Raw genomic sequence first — 12,615 nt, 5'->3', positions numbered from 1 at the left:
TACATTGTAAAGATACAAGCAACATGGTTGCAGTCATGTGGGAAGAGACAGTGTCCTATCTAGCTAACTAGCTTATCTAGCTAACTAGCGTCCCAAAAGTGTTTTTTCAAGAGGCAACTGGACTTTAGCTAAAAAAAAAGGGGGGGTGTCTTCACACTTGGCAAGTTTAAGACTTCCCAGAATTCCTCCTCCAGTCATGTTAGCTGAGGAATTCTGGGAGTTGAAGTCCACAAGTCTTAAACTTGCCAAGTTTGAAGACCCTTGAGTAAAAGAATAGGACTAGCTGTCTGCGAGGAGTATAAATCCTTCAGTTCCCCACCATCCAGTCAGATCTGAAGAAGCTTCTTGGATGAGAAAGGAAACGTCTTCAAAGAAAAACCAGAAAGTCCAGTTGCCGTCTGGGGGGAAAAAAGAAAAAAAAGCACCTTTGGGACAGCCACGATCTGGGTGACTGAGACTCTCCATAGACATTTAGCTACAAATTAGCCGACCTCTCTGAAGTGACAGTACCCAGCCCGCGTTCCCTCTAAAGCCAGAGTTCTCCAAACGTGGCCACTTGTACGATTTGTGGACTTCAACTCCCAGAATAGAAAGGAGGCTGTGGGTGGCTGGGGAAAATGCTGGGAATTGAAGTCCAACTGGTCTAAAAATTGCCAAGTTTGGAGAACACCTTCCCGCCTCCCTCCCCCCCCCCAAACTGTACAAGCCAGTGGTAGGAATGGGCGGAACATTCTGCAGTGTTTCCCTCAGCTCCGGTTCTCCAACCTGGAGCGCCCTTTTATGGAGCTTTAAGCCAAAGACAACTGGACGATGCCAAACAGGAGACGCTGGTTTAACTGGTCGGGGCGAGAAACCGAGGCAGAAGTTGTTTCCCCTCAGAAACTGTTTCTTCTGAGACCAAAGCGGGGGAGGGGAGGGGGGGAGAGAGCCTCGTAACCCGAGCTGCAGAGGTTTATATAGAAAAAAAAGAGGGGCAGCTTCTTTGACTGGTAATTCGGGAGCCGCGCAGCCGAGAAAGATTCTTCCTTCCTTTCTTTGTGACAGAAGCACGAATTCTGCTCGCAGCAGCCTATGGGAAAATGAAATGGCCTATCAATCGCCAAGACAAACACCAGAGGGCGCGCTTCTTGGGGGGGGAGGGGTAGGGTTAAGGTGTGCAATTTTTCTCCGTTTTCCTTTCCTTTCTTTGTATTTCTTCCTTAATTTTCCTACTGTAGGAAGTTATCACCCACCCCTCTCCTGGAAAAATGAAATATCCTATGAAATATTAAAAAGGCAGAATATTTTCCCTAAAAAGAGTAGAAACTCAGAAGCAGAAACTCACCTCAGAAGCAGAAACTCAGCCCCCTCACCTTTGCTAATGGACCATTACTCTGGCCTAGGCCAGCCTATTTTACATAACAAAGATCTACTCCAGGTAAAGCTATAATAGGAATTGCCCAACGCCCTTTTCATTCCATCATCATCCACAAGGCTCAACCAAGCCTGGCATTTTTCAGGGCAGCCTACAAGTTGCCCCTGCATGGCCCCATGGGAATCTGACAACCAATCAGAATACAAGCTCAAATTCAAATCCCAACAGAGGGTATAAAACCCAGGCACACTCAGCATCTCAGCCCTTTCTTCTTTTCCTTCATCTTGAAGCATGTGATCGTTCATTTCACTTTGGAGCTCCAAGCCATGTGGTCTTGTCCACCATTAAACCATCTTTCCAAACAGACTCCATGTTTCCAGTGTCTTTTCCCCCACTTGGAACTGAACCCAGAAGGATATTTCTTCCAACATTACCAAAGTCTTCTTCCCGTTTTCTTAATGCTGGCCTAATCTCTAAGGAAACCAAGTTTCTCCCTTTTTCTCTAATGCTAGAAAAAGCACATTTTTTTTGTGGAATTCGAGAGGCATTACTTCCACAAAAGTAAATACGGGATGATAACCTTGTGTCACAGTCCTGTGGACCTTTTCCTAGGAATAAGTTACATTGTGCTCAACTTGACTTAAATGAAACCTTTTAGAAGAATGTTGTAGTTTGAGTAACATTGCTGTAAAAATCATTTAAATATTCTTGGTTTTGATTTCATTTCAAGAGTATTGTCTTGCATATATTATATTTCACATCTTTATAATTGTTTGGTGATCTATAAGTGAGTGTTATAGTTTACATGAGTTTTTAAAAGCATTCACACTTCACCCCTTCAAGCAATATATAAATAATACTCAGTTCTTGCTATATACTGTAAATGTATAGCTTTGTTTGTTGGCATGTTTGAAGTACTAATTTCCTTTTTAATACAACTGCTTTTATGCATTGCAAAACTGCCCTGAAATTCATTGAACTGAATACTGTATCAATTAACATATATCATTATATCAGTAGTGAATAGCCACAGGTTGCATACTGTCTCTAAATACCTCTAAACATCTATGTAAGAATTATATGAAAATCCCTTGTATGGAAATCATCATTAAAAATGTGTGTTTGCTGCCCCAAGAGTTGCACTGAATAATTATTTGGTGATGTTTTCTTTCAAGCACATGGGGCAGAATCTACCATCAGTTAATAAATAGGGATGTAGCAATTTAGTTTGGTTCAGCTTTGCAGTACTTTCATCAGAGTGCTTTTTGTCACTTTGTAGCATTCAATATATTTTATAAAATGCAAAGAAATTCAGCCATTCCTATGCATCTGTCTCTGTCCATAATAAACACAACTGTTAAGGCAGGAAATCTGGGAGGAATCTGCAGTTTGAAGGAGATATCTGTTCGTTTGCTCAAAAAATAAAATAAAAAAAAATGGGGCCACATACTATGGAAGGATCAAAGGAAGGAATTTCCATCAAATTGCTTTCTGTTTTTAAATTATTAGCAAAAAGCTATTGAGTTTTGTTTGCAACTCTATACAGGTAATTTGGAAGAAGAGAATATTAAATAAAATGCAATGTTTCATTGAATAAATACACTCAAGATCAGTCTGGAACCCACATTACGTATCTGATATTAACACAGTTGAGAAAGTCCGCAAATATTTCACAAGAAGAGTTCTCCACTCCTCTACTCATTGTGGAATACCTTATGCCACCAGACTCGAAATTCTAGACCTAGAAAACCTAGAACTACGCTGTCTTCAGTCTGATCTAAGTATAGTATATAAAATCATACATTGCAATGTCCTACCTGTCAATGAATACTTCAGCTTCAACTTCATAACAATACAAGAGCAAACAATAGATACAAACTCAAGGTTAACCGCACCAAACTTGACTGCAGGAAATACGACTTCAGCAACAGAGTGGTCAATGTCTGGAATACTCTACCTGACTCTGTGGTGTTTTCCCCAAACCCCAAAAACTTTAACCTTAGACTGTCTACTATTGATCTCACTCCTTTCCTAAGAGGTCTGTAGGGGGCATAAGCGCACCAAAGTGCCTACCGTCCCTGTCCTATTGTTTCTTTTATTTTTCTTATATGTACTCATTTCTTGTAATCATAACTATGTTTATCCTTATACCTATTATCTTGTAAGCAATTGACAAATCAAATAAAAATAAATAAATAAATAAAATAAAATATCTGCTTATGCCACACTTGTGACGAAGGTAGCATGTAGAACAGCATTTATGCATAAAAAAATAAATAAAGGCTCCCTGAAAATAACTCCGAGGTATGTTGATTATACAGTTACACATCCATATTGGTTTTGGGTAGCAAGCCACAAATGGGTTGCTTTTGCCTTTTACCACATTGTCCTTGTTTGTGATTTTTATGAATAACTCTCCCTATATTCCCCACAACAACCCTGGGTTGAGAAAGAGTGACTGGTCCAAAATCACCCAGCTGCCTTTCATATCTAAATTGCGGTTGCTGTTGTTATTTTGTAGTCAAGATTTGAGTTCTAGGATCACCTGGCACTTCCCTATCCAAAAACCCACATAAATTCAGCTCTGTTTAGCATTCTGAGACCAGCTACTGCCACCTGCTCTTAACACCTGTAGCTGTACATTTCAACACACACTGCTATTTTTCCCATGTCCGTTTTTGTGGGTTTTTTTATCTGCGTATTTGTCTTGAGTTTCTTCTGCCCTTGTTCTGGCTGATTAACTTTCAAAATAATCATTTAAGAAATAATCAGTATGAGCATAATCTCTGGATCCTAGACATCATCTTTAATATGACTTTCATGAGCACTTCAATACAAATGATAATGCTTGGGATGAACTGGTATTTTGTACAATATCCACTCCTGCTTTCAGTGTAGCATCCTAGCCTTTACTTTTACTTTAAAGTGTATTTAGAAATGTGATTATTTTTGTAATTTGCAAAATATTTGATGGCAAATATTTTTACAATTTGTAAATAGTTATTTTTAGAAGAGTTTTCAGTATTTTTAAAATAAAAATGGTTGCTAAAGAAAGAAAAAATGTCCTAATAGTTCATGGGTGTCAAACTTGCAGCATCATGTTGCCATCATGTGATGTTTCACGATGTTTTTCCTCTTCACGGAGCTGGGGTGGGCATGGTGCATCTGGCCAGTTTGATAAATAGCTGATAATCCCTGCAAATATATAAAAAAGGGCACAAGAAAGGTATGTGTGTGATTCACAAATTAATTACACATTTATGGCTTGTCTGCTTGTCCCTGTTGAAAGAATCATCCTTCTGGGTTCAGTTCCAAGTGGGGAAAAAGACACTAGAAAAATGGAGGCTGTTTGGAAAGATGGTTTAATGGTGGACAGGACCACATGGCTTGGAGCTCCAAAGAAGAATGATCACATGCTCCAAGGTGAAGGAAAAGAGAAGGAAGGGCTGAGATGCTGAGAGTCCCTTGGTCTTATACCCTCTGTTGAGATTTGAATTTGAGCTTGTGTTCTGACTGGTTGTCAGACTCCCATGGGGCCATGCAGGGGAAACTCTGTAGGCTGTCCTGAGTTCCAGGCTTGGTTGAGCTTTGTGGATGATGGTGTAATGAAAAGGGCTTTGGGCAATTCCTATTATAACTTTACCTGGAGTAGATCTTTGTTATGTAAAATATTCTGGCCCAGGCCAGAGTAATGGTCCATCAGCAAAGGTGTGTGTGTGTGGGTGATTTTCTGCTTTTGAGGTGTATTTCTGCTTCTGAGTTTCTACTCTTTTTAGGAGAAATATTCTGCCTTTTTAATATTTCATAGGATATTTCATTTTTCTAGGAGAGGGGTGGGTGATAACTTCCTACATCAATATAAAACCAATAGTAATTCAAGATGTCTATGTCACCACAATCTCTAGAAACATTCCAGAAAAATATCTACCTTCAATTAGACATTTAAGGAATGAATTAATCATTATAGTGATACCAAGCTGATATTACATGGATTTTTTTTTTATATTAGTTTTTCTTTTATATTTACTTTAATGAATGTACACTTTTTATATTAAATGCCCCTGGAGTAGATGTTGTTTATGTGTTTGTCATATTTATGTGGTCACCTGTCTAACAATCAAGTGATTCATTAGTAAAAGAAAAATATAATATTTCCTCTCCTTCAAAGATCTACTCCCAAATGGGAAATATGTTATAATCCAAACAATTTATTTTAAAGTTAAAAAAAGAAAATGAAACAAACAGCTTTCTCCTAGGCCTTGAGATAGAACGTATGGAATCCCCTTTAGTTATATTTGACATATATTGCATCTGTTTTTATCTTAGTTGTCTTGGTTTTCCATTTTGTTTAATTTGTTTTCTGCATTTTTATGTATCTTATTTTATTTATGTTGTGCTTTTTACTTCTCTAACTGCCCAGGGTAAATGTGGATTTGGATCTCAAGTTGGGTGGGCACTGTAGTTGAATAAATAAATATAATGGCTGCTTTTAAAAAATACATCAAAATGAAGATATAAACCAATTAAAAATAGGGTGGAACATTTTATGACAATATAAGTGAATCTTCAAAAATATTGAACTGATGATCTTCAAAAATATTGAACATGTGATTAAGAAAATGAGTGCCATTAAATAATATTTAATGTAGCAAAATGTGTATTCTGAGCCTTGAACCCACATCCTTTTCAAAAAATGTTTTCTATACTTGTTACATTGCAAAGAAAATGTTTCATTTCAATGTTAATGGTTTTTTTAGTTTTCCAACTGCCATTTTTTGGCTACCTGCTTCTACTTAGCAGATGAAAATAAAGAGCTATATTAGTCAATTGAATAAACTATATTTTTAAAATTTCTTATAGCAAATATACATTTATGACCAAAGCAAGTTATACATAATACATTTATAAACCATACAAACGCATGTAGTTTAATTCACTGGTAGTGCGGGGGGGGGGCGAATAAGTTTTACCTGAAAAAAATGTTGATGGGGCAAGGTGTTTTCCATATGCTTCCAATATTTCCTGATTATATGTATTGCTAGTAGTGAAAAGTATGCCACCATTACTTAAAGTTTAATCTTGTGCTCAATTAGTGTTAATCACCTACACTTTGAATGAAAACAGAAGGTATCTACTGTATGCATGGCATTCCTCTATGCCACCATTATTAAGGATCCTCTGTTTACAACAGCTGAACAATGCACAATTATTTTATTTTCATACTAGGCACTCCTTTACTCCAAGATCACTGTGGTTTCTAAAATACCATTCCACTCTGTTCTCATTTTCCAGAGTTCTTAATCTTCCTTGAGGTTCGTATTGATGTAGTCACTAATAGGATTGTGAGTATTAATTTGGAAATACATGCTTGGTGGCTACTGGCAGAAGAGCGACCTTGCATGTCAGCTAAGCAGTCCCACAAATGCTTTCATCTAATCTATGCCTGCTATTCGAACACAACACATGCTTTAAAAATCTCCGTGTCTATGGGATGCTGTTTCTCCTCCGGAGATCACTGAGGACACCATGGCAGTTACTTTCAAAACAATGCTAGGTCGGGTCAAGGATGTTTGCAAAAGGAACGGTTTACTCATTCTCTCAGTGTTATCTGTCATAGTGGGATGTCTTCTTGGATTCTTTCTGAGGACAAGGCACCTTTCTTCCCAGGTTAGTGATCTGAGCAGGTATAGCATCATTGAGGAACAAACGATTCATAAAATAAAACAGGTGTTGTCATGAAGGACATTTTGATGAATTGATATGTTGCAGAACAAGACATCTTGTTCTGAAAATGAAAGCTGTCTCCAGATATATATTTTTTAATCATTGAAAAGTTGAGCCACTGCAAAATGAAATGTATAAAATGTTAAATACTGAAGATGTTCCAATGGCAGGAACCTTAAAAAAAAATCTTGCATAGTTGTTAATTCCTGGTATGTCTGAATATACTAATCCCAGTGAAGCTAACGTGTGTTTTTTTTCTAATACTTACATTCCACAAACCATTTATTTTAAAGTGGTTTTGTTGATCTTAATAGATTTCCAGGGAAAGGTCCCCATTATTATTATTTACCTGTTAGCAGTGAATTTATTTTAGAAAGTATGTTTTAGGAAAACCTGAGGGATTCATCTGTTTGTGCTTCCTTCCACTTTACCCACTTCCATAGTTTACACTTCATGCTGGGTAAGCTAGCTAGAAATGGTTTATTACCTATTTTTAGAAATAATAGGAATTTTCTCTTTTTGAAACAACAAAGACAAAAAGTTGTACAATGTGTGCCCCAAAGATGCTGGCTGAAGATGAGAAATATGAATTTGTCTCCCTATTGTGAGTAAAATAGAGTCACAATCTTCATCATGGATGCATTCACTTTGTAAGGGAATTGTTTTGCATGGCAAAATCTATAAGTACACATCAGGAAAGCAGGCAATATGACAGCATAAAAATTCTTCTGGTTTGCCATCTTAGCTAGTATAGCTCTGAACTAGTTGCATTCAAGTTGATCTGTGAAATGGAGAGATGACTTGGGAGGTTAACACTGTGAAAAGCTAAACACAAAATGAAGTTCCTTGAATATTGCAGGTTTTGACCTGGAAAACCTTAAAAGGTCTATGGTCAAGGTATCTGAATAAGCAGGGCCTCTTGTATGAATGTGTTCATAATTTATGTTCTTTGCCAACTTCTGAGGCATGTCCCAGCACCAAGAAAAACTAGGAGCATAGGAGAGATTCTTCTATAGCATCCAAACCATGAACTTCACACCTGCTTCATTCATCCCTGATGAGTTTTTAATAAGCTATGAGTACTTCAAGGTTCTGATGTCTTCTCATGAATTATATTGCTTCAGTTTGTTTTAACTGAGATATAGACAGGTAAGTCTGGCGGTTTGTGAATTTAGTGCTACCCGCCCCCCCCAAACAATAGCTAAACTAAATTCTTTCCTAGGTGCATCATTTTTATACTAAATATATCATTCATTTGAGAATCCAAGGAGTATTAAAATCACCATTTCAAAGAAAACCAATTATTAATACCCTCAATATATGTTCATTTTATCATAATTCCATTGTTTGTTTCTTATGCTGTTGTGTTGAAGAAAAAAATAATAATGTAGATATCAAAGCATCTTAACACTATTTTGAGATAAATGCTTTTTTAAAAAATCAATTCATCCATTTCCTTATTTCCTTAGGAAATTAGTTATTTCCAATTTCCTGGAGAATTATTGATGAGAATGTTGAAAATGTTGATTCTGCCTCTGGTTGTTTCAAGGTAAGTTAGCCTATATCAGTCCAATTGCTTTTTGTATAGTTTTCTTTTTAGATGATTCATTCCAAATAACATTGTGTGAATATTATTTTGGCAGAAACAGCGACTAGCTTTCCTGTTTAATCCAGATAATATATATTTGGAGGAACTGAAAAAGTTGCACAAGCAAAACCCTTTTGATCTCTTTTATAAGAGATATTACAACAATTAATGACCCTGTTTTTATACTGCAAATTAATCTGGGAAACTTTCTCTGTTTTTCCATGCATGATGTACATATAAGAATTTATAGAAAAATATCAGATACACTTAAGGCTGTGCAGAAACAATAATACCGGTACATTCTATTTCTATAATTACAAAGTTCACATTTACGATGGCATATATATCAGATACAGTATTATAATAATAGATATGGTAATGGCTAATATTGCAGATTTTCTTTAAGGTGCCTTTCCTATAAAAGTTTTCAGAAGCTAGGATGATGAAAAAAAAATGTTAGAATCAAGGTGAATTGATTTAAATGTAAAACAATTTTGGAATTGAGTGTTCTTAAACAGTGTGCAAATCTGATAACTAAATCATCCTAGTTCATCACTTGCTACAACACATTACAACAGTAAACATTTAAGTTTTATGAGTTATGGTTTAGTTAACTTGCTGTATACTAATCAGAAAACAGTGTATCACAACTAGAGTCTGCCAACAATAACGTTGGATCATTTCTGCAACTTCATGTTTTATGTTGATGAGAAAAGGAAGTTAAAATGTAGAAAGGATTTTATGATATTTTTAAAAAAAACGATTTCAAAATTTTTGATATTTTTCTAGGATTTAAAAATAAGTATGGTAAATGTACTTAGTAAGGTATGACCCCTGACTGTTTTTTCCCTCCCTCCCTCCCTCCCTCTCTTCTATCTATCATATTTATTTGATGTATGCTCATCTCATTCTCAAAAGTGACTCTGGGTGGCTATAAAATATAAAAATATAAAATATATTTTAGAAATCTAAAAACACCAAGCAACACTAATATAAAAATAGATCTAAATACAGGTCGGCAGTCACACGATCAGCAGGTAGCATCTAACCCCTGCATCTCTGAATCCAGACTGAAATGGATGCAGATGACTTGCTTCAAAAAGACTCCCTGTAGATGGACCTTCACAAGGCGTGGCTGGAGACGGTAATAGTTCTTCAGCAAGGCTGGATCAAGGGAGGACTTATTGCCATTTCTTTTGAGGCAGGTGCCATCACAAACATCTTCAAGAAGCATTGACTACTTCTCAGATGCAGTCACTCATGTTCACCTTCACTGCCAAAAGGAGCTAGGAGTGGCATGGGTTCATATAATATGTTCTGTCTTTAAATTGCTGGCTGAATATAAAGACAGTCAGGCAAACTCTACAAAGGCTTCCATACAAAGTTTCTTTATTGGAATCACAAGGCATCCTCAAGGTATAACTCACAGTTATGTCGAGATTCATCTTAATGTCCAAATATTTGCATAGTTGACTTCATAGTGTGAAAGTTATAGTGATCTTCATCCCATAACGATGGGGCAAAGGGTGAGACACCAGCACGATGCTGGGGTCCAAGCAAGAGTAAAGGAAACTCCCCCAACCCGACCAAGGGTCAATTCAGTGACCAATAAGGATTACAGATGTGATCACATGACATGAACTACATTTCCCATGATGCATTAACTACATTTGCCATGAGGCATTCCCTTAAGGGGACAGCTCCCAATTCTCACTTAACTATCTCAATTCCCAATTAACTATATACTGTCTGGACAGCACACTATAGAGCAGCGGTCGTGAGAAAATTTTGGTGGGCCGCAGAGAAATATCACCCCCAGAGCACCCCCCCAAAGCAATTAATCCAGGCTGCGCAGAAACACAAAGCTGTGCTGCCCACATGGCCCATAGGCCCATTAGCTAGGAAGCAGGAAGTCATTGCATTTCTTGCTTTATAGCTAGTCTTTAGAATTTCGGCTCTGTTTTTAAGAACAGCCGAACCTCCCTTAGGACTGAAGGTTCTATTAATCAGTGCAGACTCACGGCAAGCAAATTTTATGTGACAGACTCAGGTAGCCGATGACAGATAGATTGAATGATTCTGTGAGCAACTCAATCTGCCTGCCTGCTTTGCCTGATTTTGGGTAAAAGTTGCTCTTTTTTTTATAAAAAATTAAATATTTATATAAATATTTATAATATTTACATACAACCCATGCCCAGCCAGTCACATGACCACCAAGCCACACCTACAAATTAGGCCACACCCACAGAACCAGTTAGTGGTCTCTGAGATTTAAAATTATGAGTTTGGTGGTCCTTGAGGTCCAAAAGGTTGGCGACCCCTGCTATAGAAAACTCTATTCTGTGGTGTCCTTGGTACTCTCTGAGTTGGTTGTTGTAATTGCAGACATTTCATTACTCAACTAGGTAATATGATCAGTGCACAGTTACCTATTGGCAGTTATCTATTGGGTAATGAAATGTCTGCAAGAAAACAACCAAGCTCAGAGAACAACAAGGACCCCACTGTTCAACCCCGAGCTACAAATGTTCTCTTCTATCACGAGAATTCTATTCACTCACTCAGATTCCATGAGCCCAAATGAATTCCAGATTTGTATTACTTTTTTAAATGAACTAAACTTCTTAATGAATGGGTCTTAATGGGCTTTATTTAATGACAGATAATTTTTCAAAATTCAGATTTTGTACATGATTCAACATTATTTTAAAGTTTTCCCATTGTGACATCCGTCTTTTATAGAAATGGTTCTCTACATTTTGAAATGAAACAAAATATCTAATGGAATTAAATAATGGAGGAAGTACCAATAAAGGAGAATATTTGTAGCTCAGGGCTGAAATAAATATTAGCACTGGTAATGTTACCAAATTTGGGTAATGAAACATGCAAGAAAACAACCAAGCTCAGAGAGCACCAAGGGCTTCTCATTGGAGGAAGTACTGTACTTTAGACCAGGAGTCCCCAACCCCTAGTGACTAGTCCATGGACTGGCACTGGGCCACAGCATGCCAGAAACCGGGCCATGCAAACAAGTGAAGTGAATGTATGTTAATTATTAGTGTTACAATTATGCTTAAAATATAAGTTGACATAGAAGTAACCTGATGATTTCTAACAGGTATACAGTCACTCATGCCCCAGTCACAGCCAGATCTACATAGGGCCCAAGTCAAGAGTGTTGCTAGCTTCTTTTAAAGGTCTACATTACACAAAACTGGACTGGTGGTTTGCAGCTAAACAGTGTGGCTGACAAAAACAAAACAAAAAAGATATATAAGGAGATCTTCATGCAGAAGATCTCCTTATATATGAGTGCGTACATATGTGAATGAATATAGTCTTCAACTTATAACCATAATTGAGATCAAAACTTCCATTGCTAATTAAAGCAGGTGTAGCTGCTCAGCAACCTCATGAAATCAGCCATTTTTTTTTCATTCTCCTTCTACATTGGTTGGGAGGTATATTCCAGCATGTCTTTCCTGAGCTTCGTTGTGATTTTTTTACTGCCTGCCTGCCTGCCTGCTTGCTTCATTCATGTAATTTAGAAGCTGCCCAACTCCATTAAACTTTGTGTGGCTTTCTATGCTAAACAGTATCATTCCCTGTCTCTCAACTCCTATTTCACACTCACTCTGCCTGTAGTAGCAGGTTCCTAAGTTGTAGTTATTTTTTTAATGAAACAAAAATTAACCTCTCTTTTGGAAGGATTTGTACAAAAAAGAGATTATTATGTTGACAGATGACTTTTAGAAAACCATTGGTTTTTCTACCAGTATGTTTAAAAATAGATTTGTAAACTTGTACAGTACATTTAGGCTGTTTTATTGCTCAAGTCTAAAGTTTTTAAGAACTGGCGCGTCTCTGTTGACATTCCTCTGTGGTTTTAGTCTTATATCCACTTTCTCAGAGTAGGTCTGATTAAATTCAGTGGGAGTTGCTT

At 37.1% G+C, this 12,615-nt stretch overlaps 1 protein-coding gene across 5 annotated transcripts in view; it reads left to right on the top strand.

Moving 5' to 3' along the window:
- Positions 1–6,646: 6,646 nt before the first annotated feature.
- SLC1A7 (solute carrier family 1 member 7) overlaps positions 6,647–12,615 on the top strand; it is a 55,733-nt gene continuing 49,764 nt past the window's right edge. For 3 of the 5 annotated variants that reach the window (XM_087960287.1, XM_026665887.2, XM_087960288.1), the window contains exons 1-2: positions 6,647–7,021; positions 8,548–8,627. In XM_087960287.1, coding sequence (XP_087816413.1) covers positions 6,881–7,021; positions 8,548–8,627 — 221 coding nt within the window. In that variant the 5' untranslated portion in view covers positions 6,647–6,880. The remainder of the gene's footprint in view (positions 7,022–8,547; positions 8,628–12,615) is intronic. The other 2 variants (XM_087960285.1, XM_087960284.1) reach the window with 1 other exon arrangement.

The sequence above is a fragment of the Notechis scutatus genome, chromosome 3 (assembly GCF_049901735.1).
Source record: "Notechis scutatus isolate UNSWTSFEM ecotype Mainland chromosome 3, rNotScu1.2, whole genome shotgun sequence".
NCBI classification, from domain to species: domain Eukaryota; kingdom Metazoa; phylum Chordata; class Lepidosauria; order Squamata; family Elapidae; genus Notechis; species Notechis scutatus.
Note: the sequence above shows the minus strand (reverse complement) of the source record. Positions and strands in the feature narration are given on the sequence as shown.